At 37.4% G+C, this 20,667-nt stretch overlaps 1 protein-coding gene across 3 annotated transcripts in view; it reads left to right on the top strand.

The window, feature by feature from the left end:
- Positions 1-20,667, top strand: part of LOC150085771 (small G protein signaling modulator 1-like) — a 744,108-nt gene that overhangs the window by 173,221 nt on the left and 550,220 nt on the right. For all 3 annotated transcript variants that reach the window (XM_090374245.1, XM_090374244.1, XM_090374243.1), the window contains exon 10: positions 17,500-17,567. In XM_090374245.1, coding sequence (XP_090230371.1) covers positions 17,500-17,567 — 68 coding nt within the window. The remainder of the gene's footprint in view (positions 1-17,499; positions 17,568-20,667) is intronic.

The following is a 20,667-nucleotide window of genomic DNA, read 5'->3' as shown; positions in this document are numbered from 1 at the left end:
ACGCTTCCCCATTAGAAAAGACTGTTGTTACCTATTCGCGGTAACTCGGGCAGCTTCAAGCCATGCAGTTGGCATCATTTCGCTTGTTGGCTTCTCATTGGTGGGTTGGCAGGTACCCTGTTGTTGCAGACAACACATTTATTAAGTATAAGTCCACAATATGAGAGATGCTTAGTGTGCACAGTTTAATCTAAAAATATTTCTTGGCTAAATGCCTAAGGATATGAAGAAGTTTGTTTATGCATGGGTACTGCACATCATTTCTACTACCAAGATAATGCAGCAACAGGGTACCTGGCCACCCACTGATGAGAAACCGGTGAGCTTCAAAATGGTGCCATCTGGGTGGTGGTATCAGTCGAGAATAAGTAACATTAGTCTTCTCCATTGGTGAAGCATTACTTATTCAAAGCAGTGCAATTCCATAGCAACTTGTTGTGAAGGTATTCACAATATATCAGATATAATTAAACAATGCATTCAAACTGCCTCGGTAGTCGAAATGATGTGTGTGCAGTACCCATTCAAAAATAAAATTCTTCTTACCCTTAGACATTTAGCCAAGGAATATTTGTACTTATTATTTTTTATTATGATTTTACCAATTATCAAAAAAAGGCATGTAGCCACGAATTTTCCAAGGGCACCAAAAACCCAGCTGCACCTCTGAGGCTATTCTTTCTACTTTCCAAGCAAAAATTAGTATTGATTTATTGTTTCCTTGTGGAAGTTGTTTTTTTTTTTTTTGATCCACAGTGCTTTTGAGACATGGGCTATATGAGAATTAAATAAAAATTGTTTATTTTTTAATTCTTTTAAGTTATTCAACCCATGATAAATCATGTCAAGTGCTGAAAAGAAGTGTCGACAGTATCTGGATGAATATCTAGCTTGTGGTTTTATTGAAAGCCCATTCTATTCAAGACAGCCCATGTATCTTATGTGTTCTTTTCAAATGAGGCTAAAACCATCAAGACTTTTTTAGATCACTTAAAAAGGAAGCAATCTGATAAAGTTGGTAAACATATTAAAAATAGGCCTGATGTAGCTGAGTGGTCAGGAGCGTGGGTGCTCTAGCATGCTCTTTGAGTGGACCTCAGTTCAAGCCCATGACTGCTAAATATGATAAACGTTTGTATTGACTGATTTATTGTAAACTCCACTGAAGTGATGGTTGTGCCGGAGTATAAACAAAAAACAAATATTTTAAAAATTTAAAACAGAATTTTGAGCAATGTAACACTGTTACTTCCTTGTTTAAGAAGAACACACAAACAAATAACGATGGAATGATTGCATCTTATAAAATTGCAGAAATCATTGCAAAATCTGGTAGGCTCATACAGTTGCTGAGACTGTTATGCGACCCACATTAGAGACTGTAATTTCAACAGTGATGCACTAAAATCCTTCCAGTATTTTAAAAGCATTGTGCCATTGAGTAACAACTCAATTGGAAGACTAATCAGTGAGATGTCAATACCATTGAAGAGCGCTAATTGACAAACTAAAAATGAGAAGATTTTCTATTCAGATTGATGAATCCACAGTTACTGACAATAAAGCCTTTTAATGGCATACAGTTGTTATTTCAATGATGATTATAAATTTATAGAAACTGAATGTACTGAAGCATCCATTTTTGCTGCTGTAAAAATATGGTTTGATGAAAAACAAATACCATGGAAAATGTGGTATCCTGTGCCACTGATGATGCTACCTTCATTGTTGGAAGACATAAAGGTTTTATAGCCCAACTAAAGGAAGTATGTCCCGAAATTCTTGCAATACACTGCATTGTGCACTGACATCATTTGGTTGCAAAAAAAATATATATATTTTTTTTTTATATAAACTCCAAACACGAGAGATATTAGAACCTATAGTACTTACTACCATGCTGGGGTTGGAGGTTGAGAAGACGAAAGAAGATATTTGTTGACTGAAAATTACAGTCTACATCTGTAGACTGTAATTTTCAGGATATACGTATAAAGGAAGGTTGTTCCAGAAAACGGCAGTTGAATGAATAAACGAGGAAGATGAAAAGTTGGTTTTGTGAGTTTGAAGTTGGACAGTAAATGGATGTTGGCTGGTGGCAGCATGTGTTCGGACTGTTTTGAAAGAGAGAGCAGGAATTATAGAAGCTAATTCAGAATAAAAGCGGGCATGGAAATATCTGTAGAAGAGGCGTGCAGAAACAGTACATCTATGAGACTGTCAGTGGAGAGACTCTGTTAGAGATGAATCATAAATTAACCTAACTGCCCTCTTCTGAACGGAATCAAGAAGCCTGAGAGAGGTTTTGGGGGCACCACCCCAGATGTGGGAACAATATTCCATGGTAGGGCAGATTTCTGATTTTTACAGAGTGAACAACTGTTTGGAAGAAAAGTAACGCCAAGAGCGAAAGAGAAAACAAAGTTTTTTTTTTTTTTTTTTTTTTTTTAGATGGAGAGGAAGCAATATTTGTAATGTGCTTGTGCCAAGAGAGATTAGAAGTAAGGGTAATCCCCAAAAGAGATATATATCATTTTGCCTAGAAATCGGAGTGTCACCAAAGATAAGCATAGGAGCAGAAGAAACCTTTTTGTGAGATATAAGACAAGACTGAGTTTTATAAGGATTGAAATCAACTTAGTTGTCTTTGCCCCCAGTGGAGAATTACCTGGAGATTGGCATTTAAGGAATTGGTAGCAGATTTTCGAGAAGTTGAAGCTGATTGAGTAGGACAAGGTTTCTCAAAATGGAAAGTGGAATGCAATGTGCTATCATCAGCAAAACTATGGATAGGATTTCCAGTCAATGGAAGAAGGTCATTAATATATAAGAGGAAAAGAGTCGGGGGGGAAAAAACTAAACCTTGGGGGACACCAGCATTAGTAGAGAAGTTAGAAGACAGAGAGCCATCTACCATCACCCTCAGTGAGCGATAAGAGAGAAAACTGGATAACCAATTACAAAAAACAGTCGGCAAACCATAAGATGGAAGCTTCTTTAGAAGACCTTTATGCCAAACACGATCGAAAGCCTTTGAGATGTCAAGAGCAACTGCTTGTGTTTCCCCGAACTTTTCCATTGAATTAGTCCATATATAGGTAACATAAGCCAGAATATCACCAGTGGATCGACACTGGCGGAATCCATACTGACGATCGTTGATCAGACGAAAGGTTTCTAGGTAGTTTAAGAGTTGGTGGTTAATTGATTTCTCCATTACTTTAGAAAGAGTAGAAGTAATTGCAATGGGACGATAGTTGGATGGGAGGGATTTGTCACCCTTTTTAGGAACTGGCTGGATGTGAGAAAACTTCCAAGCAGAAGGAAAAACAACTTTGGAATAAGAAAGTGAAAAAAGGCGGCAAAGAACAGGAGTAAGTTCAGGAGCACATGTTTTGAGAACAAGTGGAGAAATACCATTGGGACCTGGAGCTTTCTTAGCATCAAGATTCATCAAAATCCTTCTGACATCCTTTTGACGGAAGACCACAGGAGGCATTGAATGGTGCGAGTTGGGAATGGTGGGAGGTGTTATACCAAGATCATTAATACATGAGTTGGAAGAAAAATGGGATACTAGCAGGTCAGCTTTATCTTTGGCTGAAGTGACAACAGAACCATCTGGTTTGGACAGAGGTGGGAGCAGAGATCGGCAAAAGTTGCAGCCAATAGCTTTGACAAGAGACCAGAATTCTTGGCTACCATTAGGGCAAGAAGCAAATTTTCTACTCTTAGCTTGTTCAAACTCTAGTTTGGACCGATTAATAACTGCTTTACAATTGTTGCAAGGTTTGGTGTAGACAGAAAATGAAACAAGAATTAGAAACAAGCCAATTACGATATGCAACGTTCTTCTCTTGAACGGCCTTAGCACATTTATTTGAAAACCAAGTTTATTTAAAAAAGGAGTGTGGAAAAAAATATTAGTCCAGTTCTTTATCAATCTCTCAGTATAGTTATTAAAACAATCAGTAAAATAAAGTCACATAGCAAATGTGATCTCCTTTTCAGAAAATTTTCTGTTGATGATGGAGAATAGTATGTGAGGCTTCTTTCACATACAAAAGTCAGATGACTTTCTAAAGGAAACTGTCTAACAAGATTTGAAAACCATTTTGATTTTACAATAATTAGTTTTTAGAAAGTGAAGGAGACAGATTTAGCAAAGGAGATCAGCAAACACAAAAACATATACTATATGGCTTGGATTTTTCAAAAACTTAAAGAAGTATGACTTCAACTTCAAGGGAAATTAATTACAGTGATAGACTGCAAACACGTATTAAAAGCCTTCACTGAACAACTGGAAATATTTGAAAGCAATTTGAGGAGAAAACCATTTCATGGTATGCAAGAGTTTGCTGAAATCAATGAATCTCTCACCAAGGATTATCTTAAGAATTATTCAAATTATTTGTGTTCTTTAAAATGTGAAATGAAAAATAGATTTTCAGAGATATTTTCTTTTCAAGTGAAGCCATGGAAGTTAGAGGCAACTTAATGCGATGCCAGGTCTGTTAGTGAAGAAATTCAAGAACTCATTGAATTAAAATGTAATGAAGAATTCACACACAAATTCGAAAAAGGTGGAATGGCTGAGTTGTGAGGATCAAAAAAATAATTAAACTTCTTTATCTATGTGGCCTGAAATGGCCAAAGTACTACTTTGTTTTCCAACATCTGATAGAGTTTAAAGTGGTTTTAGTTCAGTAAATAAAATATTAACAAAGGAAAGAAACAGAATTGATATATGTGCAAGAGGAGACATTAGAATTAAAATTACTTTACTTAAAATTATTTTAAAAAATTATTTTACTTAAAAGGACTAGGCACACCCGGTAATAAAAAATTAACTATATAAATTTAATATATTTTTTTTAAAATCACATTTATAAAATCATTCGCTCCAAGACCTCGGAAGTTGAAATTTTCGCTATATAACTAAGCTATTTATCTCTCTAAAAGGTCATTTTTATAATGGAAATTGCACTACACTTTCATCATTATCATATTTTCCGTTATGAAAATAAATTTTGAATGCCTTTATGATATTTTTCTAAAACACATTTCTGGAAAACAAAAACAATTTGAACTTTCCGGTTTATTGGGATTTTCTATTAGCGCAGTCTATTATAAACAGGTAGTAAACTTAATCTTATTGCATTTTCAATAACCGGAACTCTGTGGGTTTTTACATTACGGTATTATGAAGAAATGAGTTCCCTTCACTGAAATCTTGAATCACGTAAAAAACAAATAAATTTTCAGAATCTTCTCTTCATTCCTATTTACTTATTGCAAAGGGAAAGGGACCAACGGAAAGTGCAAGTGCTGGCACTGCTAGGAAACAAAAACAAAACAAAATTAATTTAGAAATGAGGATGATTAATTGAGAAGTATGAAGCAGGAAAAAGTTTGTCATCTGTTGCATGGAATTAGGTCTCGCTGCTTCAACATTGAATACTATTTTATGGGACAGTGCGCATATAAAAGAACATGTTAAAGGATCAATGCATTTAAGATCAGCAGTGATCACAAAACAGTGTTCAGGTGCTGTATCGAAGATGGAAAAGCTATTAATAGTACGGATGGAAAATCAGATTCAGAAGCAAGTTCCCCTGAGTCCAATGGCCATTCAAGCAAAAGCAAGAAGTATTTATGAAGATATTAAGGATAAGTACAGCGATCCCCAAGCCATATTGGTGGCAAGCAGTGGGTGGTGCAATAGGTTCAATCATCACGCTGGTTTCCAAAACATTAAAATATGCATTAAAGTCACCAGTGGCAATTCAGTAGCTGCAGAGAAATTTTGTGATGTGTTGGTAAAAACCCCTTCTAAATCTCCACAGCAGCTTGCTTATCAGCTGGAGAGTTAAATCTGGCAACAATGCTTGAAAGGTAAAACTTGCTGATGTTATGCCTGTCTCCTCTCTCTTTTTGTAATTTTATACACTTTTGTGATATTTTTTGCACTTGAGATAAAAAAAAAAAATTTAATAAATAATTCTATTTACATGTTCTTTGAACAATTCTTTTTTGCTTCAATCAGATTCAGCGTGCATAGTTGCGAGTGCTGCATAAGCATTTAGGAAAATTCCGACTTATATAAAATTCGACTTGCATAGCATTCCGCGGAACATAACCTTTGTATAAGTCGGGGAGTGGCTGTAATGATACTTTTGAATATACTATTACATACATCGAGAATATACCCACATATGCACTACTTGGACTTCCTCCAGTCACTATTTAGCAGCTTGGTTTATACACTAGCTGATCTGGAAGCTTCTTAGAGAGTTACAAATTGATTCAGTCTGGTGAACTATCTAACTATCGGCCTACAAACAGTGTTTCAGTGCTTTACCCTCAAAATGAGAAGATCAGATCTCACCATGATGTCCGTAATAATCTCAAACGATATCAGTCATACTGCATGATGGAAGATATGTATAGTTACACACAATTGATATGTTACTTTAGGATTGTTGCTACAAGTATACAATACCTTCCATTTATCAATGTTAAACTTAAGTTGCCATTTCTCAGCCTATCTGCCTAATTTTTCTAGAGCTTTTTTGCAGCAGCAGCATACCTTTGTTCCCTGCTTTAAGTAACCTGCCTCTGTATTAATCTGCAAACTTTGAATTAAGCCTGATATATTCTCATCAGTATCTTTAATAAATGCAGAAAACAACAATGGGACCAGCACCAAATTCTGTGGGACTCCACTAATAACATTAGTCCACAAAGAGCAGTGTCTGTTTACCTCAGCCACACCTTTATCCGTAGCATTAACTTTCCCTTAATGGCATACTGCTCCAATTTGTACGGCAGTCTTCTATGTGCAACACTATCAAAATATTTCCTAAAATCCAAGTATATGATATCAAAATTATTTTTTTCTTTCAATTCCTTTGCTACTGCATCAGATTGGTCAGGCAAGATTTCCCCTTAACAATTCAGTTCTGTGACTAATGTATAATGCCTCTTTCTATTTATATTGTCCCACATTACTTCATTAATCAGTAACTCCATTATCTTCCCTTAAATAGAAGTTAAGATAAAAAGTAAAAAAAAGTAACGTGCAGCCATTATCAACCCACTGCAGGATGGAAGCATCCTCAACAATTCATGCTGAGGGAAATGGACCATAATCTGCCACGCTGGTCCAGTGCGGGTTGGCAGATCGACCGTATTCAGCAGTCAGGGGCTTGAACCCCGGTCTACTCAAAGAGCGTGTGCTACTGCACTCCTGCTCCTGCTCACTCGGCTACGGAGGCCTAGAAGTTAAGATAACAGGTCTGTAATTACTCACGTCAACCTTTGACCCCATTGTGAATTGGGGATATATTTACACGTCTCTAGCCCTCCCCCGAATCCAAAATGATCTCGTAATTATGGCTAAGGGGTTGCCACCAACTTCTCATAATCGGCCTTGGCTTGCCTACAGACTTGATTACAGACTAGTTTATATCTACAATAGTCTTCTGTATCACTGATAATTTATGTGCATCCCCTGCATTTTTCTTCTCTTCCATGTATCTCAATAGGTTATCTGATATCCAATTAGGCCTAAGCCGTGAACAGTATTTCTTAGTTGGTCTGAAAAGTCTAGTAGCTTCTATTATTTCCTTGAATGCTTTTCATTTAGAATTTGTTGTTGGTAATATTATTAGTTGATTCCACTGTGTAGAATTTTAAAACTGTCAGAGATCAGTGAAATTTCCTTTACAAAAGATATATAAAAATGGTGCATGTATCGAGCAGACACGGTAGATTGTTTTAGGTGAAACATCCTTCGAATTTCTTTTAGCTATTTTGATTTTTATATACAGATTACAAAATAAAAGTGCTTTTGTATTGTAAATATTTTATTGATCATTCACAAATTGTCATAATTTTAGCTGGAAGACAAGATACAATGGATTTATAATAACTCAAGTAAGAGATGTATACTTGTGATTGCAATAAACTTGAACAGCAGACTTCCTCGGACAATTCCAAACTTGACCTACTACTGGGCTCAATGTAAGCACTATCTATTTGCTATGATCATAGACAGCTCAGTAAACCTAAAATGTTCTTGATTCTGTGTGTCAAGTAAGGATGTGCATTCTTATGTAAATAGTAGTCACCATAAGGAAAAGGCACTTGATCATTTAAACTCATCTGCTCTGCAATTGGAGAAATGTGTAATTGTACATAATTAGTCACTTCAGGTACATCATTGTTAAATGGAGCTGCATTGCTGGTTGAACAATCAAATTTTATTTTCAAAAATGGTTTGTTTTATTGTGTTTACTAAATTATATTATTATATGCAGTTTCACAAAATTCTAAAGAGTGCCATTTAAATTTTGTGAATCGTTTGCTAGAACTCTAGATATCGTACAGGTAAAGTGTGCTGGCTGTCTAATGGCCAATATCAGAAAGCTGTCCAAATGACATTCCAGAACAGTGGGCCCAGTATTGAGCCCTGTAGACAGTCCCTAAAGATTTGTCTGTCAGTCTGACACTGCTAACTGTGATAGCGCTATCAGACTGGTCAGATAGATAACTGCTGATTGTGCAGAAGAGTTTTCTGGGATGCCTGCAGTCCTGAATCTCGCCCACCAAATGGAGTTGAACGTCCCAGTAAAAACCACTGAGATCACTAGAAAATATTTTTTGTCACAAGCTTGGACTTGGGTTTGGAGGTGCTAGAGGGCTTCAGTGTCAGAGGATCCTCGCTTGAAATCAAACTGAGTATGTGATTAAATATTAGCCCTATCATAGTGTTGCTGCAGATGGCCGTTGAGGAGGCATTCCATTAGCATGCTAGCAATGGGCCAGAAGTTGGGGCGGTTTAGTCGGATTTTTCAGGATTAGTTTGATGTTTACTGTTTTCCATTGAGTTGGGAAGGTTCCAGCTGCAGCATAGAAGTTGTAGAGGTTAAGAATCAGATCAGAGGTGATGTTTTCCATCATTTTGATGATCTCTGGCTCCAGGCATTTATTTGCTTTGATTACCAAAGTGGCATCTTTGAGCTCTTCCACAGGGAATGATGGTTCAGTTGACAGGGTGCGATAAGCTGCATTCTGTTGGCACACTTGTTGTTCAGTAGTTTCCAGGCCAACAGCAGGTTGGAAGACTGTGTCCAGTATGTTGGTGATTGTGCGCTCCCAGATCGTTGTCGTTTCATGTTTGGTAACATAGTGGCAGAGATTTCTTTGCCTCTGGGGACTTTGTCGGTGGTGATCTTGCACACCACTCCCCAGGGATCGTCGTTACCATTGTTGCAACTAGTCCTCCCATGACTCCTGTTTGGAGTGCCGAATTTGAACTGTGTGGTTGTTTCCAGCTGTCCAGTAGCTCTGTCAGAGGGCTTCAACTTTCATGGCCGGCCAGGACCTTCTTGCCCTTTGGTACTTCCTTCCTAAACCGTTACAGGTCCCTATTCCACCATGGTATGGTCGCGGAGATGGCTTCTTCCTTGGAATTACATCATCACAGGCACACGAGAACAGCACAGTTGCAAAGTACTGCATATGGATTGCAGCAACCCCAAAGAAGTGTACCAACTGTGTGGTACTATAATCAGGGTCATTTCTTGCAGGAAGTTTGGGTTCGTAGTAGTCTGAAGCTTGTTGCGATGCTCCTGTCCTGCTGCATTTAGTGCAGTCTGGAAGAGTTCCCAGTAGGCTTTCAGAAGAGAATATCTGTGTTGGATCTACCTAGGTATGAGCGGTCTCGTAAGTGTACAGTTTAGTTTGAATGCAATTGCATGATGGTTAGAGGTGGGCCAAACCTCTTGTACCATCCAACCAGAGATGTTGCTAGCTATATTCCTGGTGGCCATCGAAACGTCAATAGTTGACTCCCATAGATTGCTGGAGTAGGTTGCCAAATTGTTCGTCTGGTTTAGAACTGTGATGGGAGCATTGGCTAGGAACTCTTCCAGTCTCTTTCCATTCCATGTTCCCCATCGGTCATCTGTGTGGCTGTGCCAGACCAGCAATCTACAGTTGGTGTCAGTGCCAATGATAATTCTTGCATTTGGGAGGGTGTTTGATACGATATGAAGGAATCTGACAGCAAAGTTAATGTCCTCCCCAGTCACGGTAGAGGGCCACCACGTAAAAGGCACCCAAGGCAGAGATAACATGGGCACAGGCAGTGCAGAGATGGGTGTTTAGGGTCACTCTCAGCTCTGGGTTCCTTACCACGATAACAGCTCAGGGTGTATAATTTTCAGCCTGAATAATTTTCTGGGTGGGGGGGGGGTAACCTCTGACTGCCCTCATGTGGGTATATGGCTCCTGTAATATCAATACATCCATATTTTCTTCCTCTGCCTTTAGTTGGACCTGATCGGCCACCATCTGGCTCTCTGCCCATTAATTTGGAGAAACTTAACATCGGCAGTGTTATACTGTTTACAGTGTGTCTCCATAACCCCAAGGGCTCACATCTGGTGAGTTTGGGCTTGGCACACCCACGGTCCTGAGCTGGATATCATAATTCTTCTCTTTCTTGGTGATTCCCTTCTACTTTGTTGTTAGAGAAAGAAAGAGAGACTCTCTCTCTCTCTCTCTCTCTCTCTCTCTCTCTCTCTCTCTCTCTCTCTCTCGAGGTAATTCAGAATTTTTTTTTTTTGGCTGATGCAGCATAAGCCTCAGGCTTCCTTGCACCATAAAGTTAATAATGATTCAGCCTGGATTGGTGTAGACTCTTCCTTCACCTTGAGGTGTATATGGGACCTATGCTATCTGTAATTGAATGTGCAGAGCCCATCTTCTTACATTTACAGTTAGCACAAGTTGGTTGTGTACTTTTGTTTGGATACGTGTTGAAAGTGTGCCACTTTTCAAAGTAGTGGCCGCAAGTTATTATTATTATTAGCCCAATGGTGCAAGGAAGCCTGAGGCTTATGCTGCACCAGCCAAAAAAATTCCCAAGTTTCTCTGAGAGAGATAGAAGTAGAAAGGAATCACCAAGAAAGAGACAAGAATGGTGATATCCAGCTCAGGACCCTGAGTGCAAGTATGGGTCGTGTGCCCAAACTTACAGCATTTGAAACACTTTGGGACAGCTATGTGCTCCTGAAAGCATTGGCTCCCCCAGTTAATATAGATTCTGGTCTGGCTCTTTAAGACCTGCCAAGTCTCTGGGGCTAGCTTGATGATCTAGTTAACGTTCTTACTGTATTTTGACTTTGTGGAGTATTTAGGTGCTAATAATTTCTTGACCTCTTGGTCAGGTAGATAGTGCATCAGGTTCCTTTGGTAAATTTCATCTGCTCTCTGGTCAGGCATGAGGTCTTTTTTCATGTCTTAAAAGACAATGGCTGATCCTTTTCTTTTTCATGCAGCTGCAGTCAGTTCCATCTCTTGAATTTTGGGATTGGTTTTGATTCTCTCTCTCTCTCTGCTTCTTCTCTGGTCTCCCTTTTGAGCAGGACACCAATATTCCTGGTCTTTCTGACCGCCTTAATCTTGGTTTAAATTTCTCTTAGTTCAGTGATGACTTGAGTTTTTACCACTTCGCTTGTCTGATTGTTCGTCTGGGTAGTCGGTCGCAGGACCACCAGGTTTGGTTGGCTTAATAACTGTCCCCCACTGGTTTTCCTTTTAGGGTGGGGGACAGTTTCCCCACCATTGGTACAGTACTGAGTATATTCCTTAGTGCCTGTGTGTAAGTCGGAGCATTCGATTTGCTCCTTCCAGGAAGGCCTGCAGTTTAGTCCACTTCTCACAGGCAAGATGCTTTTGTATTAGTACAGTCTCCAATTTGGACCAGAGGGTGACAATCTATCCCCTTAGTCCAATTGTAATTCTGGTGTTATATTTAAATATATCTTTCAGGGCAGTTTGCAGGATATGTGCTTTCTCCAGCACTATTCCCTCTGGGATTGAGGGGTCTAGTGGGGAATCACTTGCTTTGGTGTTGTTGTGATTACTTTGGGTGTTTAGACCTTCCTGAGTCTCCTTAGACTTTGGCTGGCTTCTCATTTCACGATCGGATTTCAGCACGAGTCTTATTTTTCTTCTTTGCAGCTGGTGTTGGTCTTACATTTTCAAGGTCCTCTAGTGAGTCAATGTCCTGTAATACATTATTGGTGGCTGGTTGCGGCACTTTCTTGTGTTTGTTTAGGCTTTTGGCACCTCACACTGTCAAACCAAAGATTTGGGCTCTCCCCCACAGATCACATGGGAGGGGGAAATGCCCCAGCGTAAAAATACCCTTAGAATCATAGAACTAGTTCTCCCAGGGTTTTTTTTTTGGATTCATAGAGAATAATGGCAGCACTAGTTTTCACCTCAGAGTAGCAGGAACAGAGTTGCATATTCCCAGGCTAAGTCTATGGAAGAGGTGGGGTGAATCCTAAAGTTGTAGTAAAATCAAGAGAAAGCACACACAGAGCTTTGTAGTTACGTTTGGGCAGGTATATTTGCCCTAATATCACGCAATGGGGATTCCCAGTCCAGTCAAAAGTGAGAAATGTTCTCAAACAGCAATAAGTGGTTTCTGCTATTCTCTGTAATGGTCTGGCAATGGTGCCTTGGTGAGCTGACCCGTTACCAAATCGTTAGATACAAACACGAGAGTTCTTGCTAAGATCCCAAGAAATAGGCTAAAATATGCTCGCCATCAGATTCCCCATCCTTGAAATATCTTGCAGTGGTTGCAGTGGTTGTAAAGTGGTAATGGTGGCTTCCAGGAAGAAAAGTCCAGCCAGAGGTGATGTCATCACAATCAGCAAGCAAACAAGAAGGCAGCCATATTGTGTGTATCGCTCTTGCTTGTTGCCTCACTAATATACTGCTGTTGAAAACAGTCATCCAATAAATCGACTTAAATCTTGCTGTTGTATGAGTGAACAACCTACAAGTTCCAGTCAATATCTGGAAAGTTAAAATCTCCCATTATAAGACATTCTGATTTACTCTCCCATACTATTTCTCTGGCCGACCGGGCTAGCCGAGTGGGTAAAGTACCTGCCCGGCAACCCAAAGGTCGCGGGTTCGATTCCCGCCTCGGGCTTGGATCAAAGTACTGCAAAAACCTTGGGAAGTGCAATATGGCCACAGAAGCCGATGCGCCAACAACTACCAAATCAAAAAAAAAACAAAACTATTTCTCTGTACAGTTGTTTGTTGTACTCTTGAAAGTTATTAGACCTGTTACACACACACTTTCCTAATCTTATTTTTATCAAGTGATACAGAATCACTTGATAATTTCATAGCTATAAAGTCACAAAGGAGGTTAGGCAATCCAAGGCAGATTATGTGAAATATTTATCAAATGATGCAAAGCAGAACAGAGGCTTCTTTACTGATGTAGACACTAGAAGACAGTGTTTGAATTACATTGGTGCACCTGATTTCAATGGTTTTATGGTCCATGATTCTGTTCAGGTTACTAAAAAACTCAGTAGGTATTTTGCATCTGTATTCAAACATGAGGAATTTTTTAGGGTACTGGATACCAGATGGTTATTAACTCTAACCTGGAGTTAATGATTTTGTAATAACTGAGTGGGAAGTCAAAGAGAAATTGTTGAAGTGAAAGCATAACGGCACATAGGTTAAATGGGATCTATCCAATTATACAAAGGATGGCAGTAAAGGATGGTAGCAAACCCTTAGCCATAAATAAGAGATCATGTTTGGATTTGGGGATGTCTCTTTGGACTGATGACGTGTGAATGAATTCCCAATGGGGATCAAAGGCTGACCCAAGTAATTACAGACCTGTTAGTTTAACTTCTGTTTCAGGGAAAATAATGGAGTCAGTGGTTAAAGAAGTAAAGTAGACCATCTAGATAGGAAAGTCACATATCCTTCAGGCACAGCATGGGTTTGTTAAGGGGAGATCTTGTGACCAATTTCATTGGATGCTGTGGTGCAGTGACAAAAGTACTGGATGCAAAAAATGACTTTGATATCATATACTTCCAAAGACAGAGAGTGGTTATTAATGGGTACTGATTTTTGTGGACTGATGTTTCTAGTGGAGTCCTAGCATTCAATGCTCTAGAAAACAACAATGGACCCAGCAATCAATGCTGGGCCCATTGTTATTTTCTATGTTTATTAATGATATTGATGAGGATATATGAAGCTTAATGTCTAAGTTTTTTTGGTGATACAAAGGTTGGCAGGGTGCTAATGACAGTAATGAAGGTATGCTGTTACAACAAGATCTAGAGAAATTAGGCAGATGTGCTGAGAACTGTCAGTTGAAATTGAACATTGAGAAATGCATGGTACTGCATATGTTTAGTAATAATCCCAGAGTAACATATCAGCTTTATGGTACTACATTCAGGGTAGTTTAGAAGGAAAATGGTGATTATGCAGTGCTCTATGATGTTTTATGAGCAGTGCATACAGGCTCCCAGGACAGCTCATGGGGGTTCTGTCAATGTTATATAGGGATAAGGAGGTAATTATTTATTTGTATAAGGCAGTGGTCAGGCCACAATGCAGTAGTGCAGACAGGTCTGGAGACCTCACTTTAGGAAGGATGTAGAACTGTTGAAATGAGTACAGAGAAGGGCAATGGATTAGTGAGGGGAACAGAGGGAAGCTCTTACCAAGAGAGGCTTTATTTCTGTAAATTGCAGCATCCAAAGACTAGGCACCTGCTTGATGTAGATGGAATTCTCATGCAAATAGAATTCTTCTTTCTCAGACTATGTGCATGAGTAGGGTATAAATTTAAATTGACAAAGGATGGTTTTAGAATAGATATGCAGAAGTTTGCGTTTAGCCAATGTGTGGTTGATTGTTGTAGCAAGTTTCTATCTGTTGTTGTGGAATTGGGTAGTTTAAATAAATTCAGTGAACAGCTTGACAAACTAATGGATGGATGGGCAAAATGGTTTTTTTTTTTTTTTTGCTGTTTCTACAAGCTTTCATGATTTGCTGCTGCTGTGGTGATGCCACTACTACTAATAATAATAATAATAATGTCTGTTCGAGTGCACTATAGCTCAAGGTCATTTCTGCTTATTTTAAAGGTAATGCTCTCACAATAACATCTGATTTCTTTTAATTTACTGCATGCAAGGTGATTTCCTCTAAAACTTTCAGATATCAGACTTGTAACTTGGAAATAGAACTTGGTGGACATCTATTTATGTAGACTTCTTTTCATTGTGTGTGTGTGTGTGTGTGTGTAAATTTATTTTACCAGCATTGGATTTTTAAAAGTGTATTCACGAAATTCTGGGAAGTGTTCTAGTGTCCAAAATAAATAAAAAATGGCCCATATAAACATGGTTACAATTCTGAATGGTTATGGAACTGTATCAATGGGAATTTGAATAGTAAAAAATATAAAAAAAAAAAGTGAATATTGAAATAACCAGGTTTCTGCTTATTTTTATTTATTTTTTTTTATTATAAACTTCAAAATTATTATTCATCAGAACATCTTAACTGTTTTTAAAATTTAAACATCCTTAGCTGTGTAACCTCTCAGAATCAGTTATACGTTTGTGATGTTTTTCTTTTCTTTTTTTTTTTTTTTTTTTTTTATTTTGGACTCCCTAGAATAAGTTTTAGAACAGAGATTCTTAAACTTTCTCCGTTCATGGTGCCCTTGTGTCTCAGTAATTTTTTCTCAGGCACCCGGAGGCCAATTGAAATACCTAACAGTTCTGTTTATTAAGTAGTTGGGTCCAAACAACTTAATAAGTAATGTTGAAACTGTGAGCTACCTCAAAGCTAGTAGTTCACACGGTGTCTGACAGATGTCGAGTACCACTGTTTCCCTTCGAAAATTTAAAATATCCTGCGCCACCCGTGTGCATTCTCTGTGATGCCCTGGTGCCCCACAGTGCACAGTTTAGAAACCGCTGTTCTAGAATTTTTGTTTTACATATTTTTTAAACGTGCATTTGTGTGTTTTAATATAATATAATGAGGTGTAATTGCTGTTTTTTTTTTTTTTTTTTTTTTATCATTACTTAAATTTTTCTTTAACTTTAAATGTCTTTACATTAATAATATTTATTTAATATTCAACTATTGTAAAAGGCTAATGCAACATTCTAATGGAGCAGCAAAAAAATGTTGGTTTACAGTTATAGTGTATTAGTCACTCACTTCATAAAACTTTCTTTCTGAGAGTTTTATGAAAACTCTTTCTGAGAATTACCTTCTAAGCCTTAATTTTTAAGGCTTAGAATAATTATATGCAATTAAATTTTAAGCCTTAATTGTTAAAAATCAAGATTTTTTTTTTTTTTTTAAAATACGGAAAACTGCAGTATGTCACAATTTTAAATTAAATACTCCCACTGGAAACTTTGTTATAGCTTCCTGAAGCATCCTGTTTTTCAATCAGACCAGCTCACATTGTGATGTTACTGTTCACTGATAATTAGATGGCATGATATGTTCCCCATTGGGTTCTGTTGATCAGAACAGACAACTGCTGTAATTTAAGCTGAACCCTTACAATTTCGAATGTGGTGTTTTGGAAGGTTTCTTGAGGCAAGCAGTATTCGATAATTACAAAGCCTATCTTGAGGCGCCTCCATACCCAGGTGGGAAGGAGCAGAAGTGCGTAGCACACACCACCGCATATTCACGGAGCAATATGGCCTTAGTTGTTAATGCTCCTAAAACCAAATAACAACAACAACAAAGCCTATCTGAAATAGTTACTCTTGGGATATTTTTACTATTTTAAAATTGATTTTAATTTTATTAATTTTATTTTGTTCTTTGTTATTTTCAGTTTCTGCACTTATTTATAACAAATTAATAAAAATTTATTTCAGAAATAAAATCCTATTAATCTTGAAATTTCTTCAAGTCCCATCAAGTCATAGATGACCACAAGAAAATTTCTGCAGCTTCCCAGGGCAATTTCTCAATCAAATCTCATGACATGTGTACAGCTAGTGTTATTTCAAACTGTCACTGAAAAACAAAGAGTTTGCCTTGTTCAGCTTAAAGCTTAGAATGTAATGTGAAATCACTTCTTATAAATTTCACTATATGATAAAAGATTTTGAATATAATGTAAGTTTATGAGAATAGATTTCGCATTACAATTCTAGCTTGAAGTTTAACAAAGCAAATTCTTTGCTTTTCAGTGACATAGTTTGAAATAACATTTGTTGTCATGAAACTTGATTGTCATTGAGAAATTGCTTCAGGAAGCTGCAGCAAACTTTCTTGTGGTCATCTGTAACTTGATGGGACTTGAAGAAATTTCAAGTTTACTGGGAATTTTTAGCTGAAATGAATTTTCTGAAATAGTTTTTATTAATTTGTTGTATATATATGCACAAAACTTGCAAATAACAAAGAATAAAATAAAATAAAATTTATAACTAAAATCAGTCCAAAAATAGTAAACATCTCCGAAGCAATAACTATTTCAGATATAAAGATTATTATTGAAATGTTATGGAAGTTTCTTGGGTTTCAGCTGATTATGAAATAATGAACTAGTATTAGTAAACAAAAATTACAAATAATTTTTATTTATTTCAGCATGTATTGGGAATATGCCATGAGTGTAAGTGTAGAAGAGATTGTTTATCTTCATTGTCATCAGCAAGGTGAGCAAATTTTTTATTTCTCTTTTTTTGTTTATTTATTTTATGTTTTTAACAGATTTGTCAAATTTATATTTTCAATTTACACTACACTATATTGAGATTTGAACAAAATTTTGGTAAGCACTTATAAAAGTACACCAGAGCTTGCTGGAGAAATTTCCATTTCCTTTGTAACTAATGTTTTTGAAGGATGCTGGATTTGTGAAATGAAATGAAATAGAACAGGATGAAAATATGAATATAAATAAATAGACTAAAGAAGGATTTCATATGCCCAGATACTTTTCACCAATAACCAGTATTCAAAAAAAAAAAAAAAAAAACCAAGTTAGTTAATGATAAAATTCATCATAAATTGGGTTTGAAAGGCTGTCGCCCTGTGCTATGAAAACTTCAATTCATGAAGTTAATACCAAAGAAAGGTAAAAAGTGTTGATATAGCTTCAATAATGCCTCCAGATAGCACCATCTTAGTGGGACAGGGAGTGTTAAGATAATGGCCAGCTGCCATTTGAAAAGTAGTCATTTAGAACACTCAGTACCCTCAGTTTTAAAACACGATGCTCATGCGACCTGTGAAACCAGGAGAATGAAGGAGCTGTAATGTTTGCTGCTATAATGGATTGCACCTGTTCCTTGGAGCAGCAAAGAATAATACAAAAGTTGGAGTTGGATTTATTGTTAAGAAAAAAATGATCATTTTATCCTGAAAGAGTAGTGGTAATGGCAAATAATGCAAGACAGCAAGCTTATATCATCAGCCAAAAAAACCCTCCAACATTTTTTTCTAGTTCTCCTTTGAATTTATTTAATCCATCTACTTCCATAACAACAGATGGAAGCCTGTTCCAACAATGAACAGCCTGCTGGCTGAAGACAAACTTCTGCACATCTGTCCTGCAACCATACTTAACTTGAATTTTTGCCCTCTCATGTGTGCAGTCTCAGCAAATGGAAGAATACCATTAACATTCAGCTTACTCATATTGTGGAATTAACTTTGCAACTGTGATGGCATGTTTACATTATCAGGGTACCTGCCCACCCACTGATAAGTAAGCCAACAAGCTTCGAAATGCGTCTGGATGGTGGTGCCCATTAAGAATAAATAACAGTAACCGCCTCTAATAGAGAAGCGTTATTTATTTGAAGTAGTGCAATACATTGTATCTCGTTGTGAACGCAACCACAATATCAGATAAAATTAAACAATGCCATTACACTATATATGTAGTTAAATTTATGGGTAAACTGTGGTGTATCTACACTGGTATTATATAGCTGTTTATAAAGATATTTCTAATAGAGTAGCATTGGGTGTAATTCAATTTACACAATAAAACTATGATCCATTACTTAAGAAAAAAAACTAATGAAAACAGTTACTTTATGGGTTAATATATTAACTTTTGGTATTATTGTTTTAAATTATTTTCATTCAAAGACTGGAACTGTACCTAACCAGTGAACCAAAAAATTACTGAAAACCTGACCTGCAACTTGACCCACATTGCAGGTTCCTGACCCAATGCAGGACTCTAGCATGAGGTATCAATGATATTTACCCAAGGGACTACAAGAGAATGTGCCAAAACTTTAGGATTAATTATGAGGTCATTATTGGATGCAGGAGTGGTCCCCTTGGATTGGAGAAGTGCCAATGTCTTGCCAACACACAGGTGACGGGTGGCTAAGAATCAGATGAACTGAAGACCAGTTTGTTTAACCTCAGAGAGGGGTCATTTAGAAAAGTATAATATTCTAAATGGATTACAATTATTTTTAATGGGAAAATTTTGTTTTACCAACCTGATAAATTCCTATCATGTGGTCACATATGAGTTGTATTTTAGGAAGGCATGTGACATTGTTCAAAATGGGTGGTTGTGTATAGCTGGGGTCTTTTGGTGTCACTGACAAAATCTTGAGCTGGATTGAGTGATGGCTGAAAAACAGGAGGCAGAATGTTTTATAAATTGTCATTCTTCAAAGTGGAGCAGAGTCTCTGATCTTGAATATCAGATGATAAAGCATATATTGAAATTTGCAGGTGATATAAAGGTTGACAGTGCAAGTTGACTGAACTTCTTCAGAATAATTTGGAGAGGCTTCATGAATGATCAGAGAAATCACATATTTTAACTATGCCAAACATAAGGTTCTGCATTTGGGAAATAATAACTGAAGAATAATGTATATACTAGGTGGAGTGGAGTAGAGCTGAATAGTGTAAATGATGAAAAAGACCTGGCTAGATGAAAGAGATGAAAGACCATGCAATCAGACATGAATAACAGCATGCAGTATAAGCAGTCAACCTGGAAGGTTAACAGTATCTTATCAGTTATGTACCATGTATGTCTTTAAATAGGGGTGGTGGGGTGTTACAGATTTGTACAAATCTGTAACACCCCACCACCATTTTGGGCAATGCTGCATAAGCTTGCTTTCTTGCATCAAATGCTTCTACTAATGCTAATGCTAAATCGAATCATTGGTGAAACCCCATTTGGAATATTGCATTCAGATTTGCGGCAATCTTTAAGAAAAGACATTGAACTTCTTGAAAAAGTTCAAAGCTGGGCAACTCATCTAGTGTGAATGATGAGAGATTACAAAGGTGTGAGTTACAGAACTTAGAAAAAAAATTAAAGCCTGTGTACCCTGTATGCACAAAAGATGTTTTATGTGAAAACACCAGTGGTGAGCTGGCTGGCGCGAGCCAGTTGTTAAATTTTCAAGAATTTTGCGAGCCAGTTGTTAAACCGACAGTGATTTTAAACTGTAGAGTGGAACACACTTCAAGCCACAATGGGTAGCGGCATTTGGGCGATAAGCTTGTATATGGTGACATGGAAAATCCAGCTGGGAGTGCTTATTTCGGCACCCTTTATGCTTCCATCCCTCCACCCCTTCCGTACGCTGGCAGCCATGCATTTACCTTTGGCTACTGCAACATCTTTCTTCATCTTCCATCTAACAATTGCATAATCACTACCTGCCGGTGGTTCCTGTACTGTATGATACCATCTGATTCATGAATAATGGTGAGGTCTATAATATTCTTACCCTTAATATTTTCCCTAACATGCTTGTATGA

The sequence above is a fragment of the Mastigoproctus giganteus genome, chromosome 5, assembly GCF_048544385.1.
Source record: "Mastigoproctus giganteus isolate SK-2022 chromosome 5, ASM4854438v1, whole genome shotgun sequence".
Taxonomy (NCBI): domain Eukaryota; kingdom Metazoa; phylum Arthropoda; class Arachnida; order Uropygi; family Thelyphonidae; genus Mastigoproctus; species Mastigoproctus giganteus.
The sequence above is the reverse complement of the archived record's forward strand: the minus strand, read 5'-3'. Positions and strand labels throughout refer to the sequence as shown.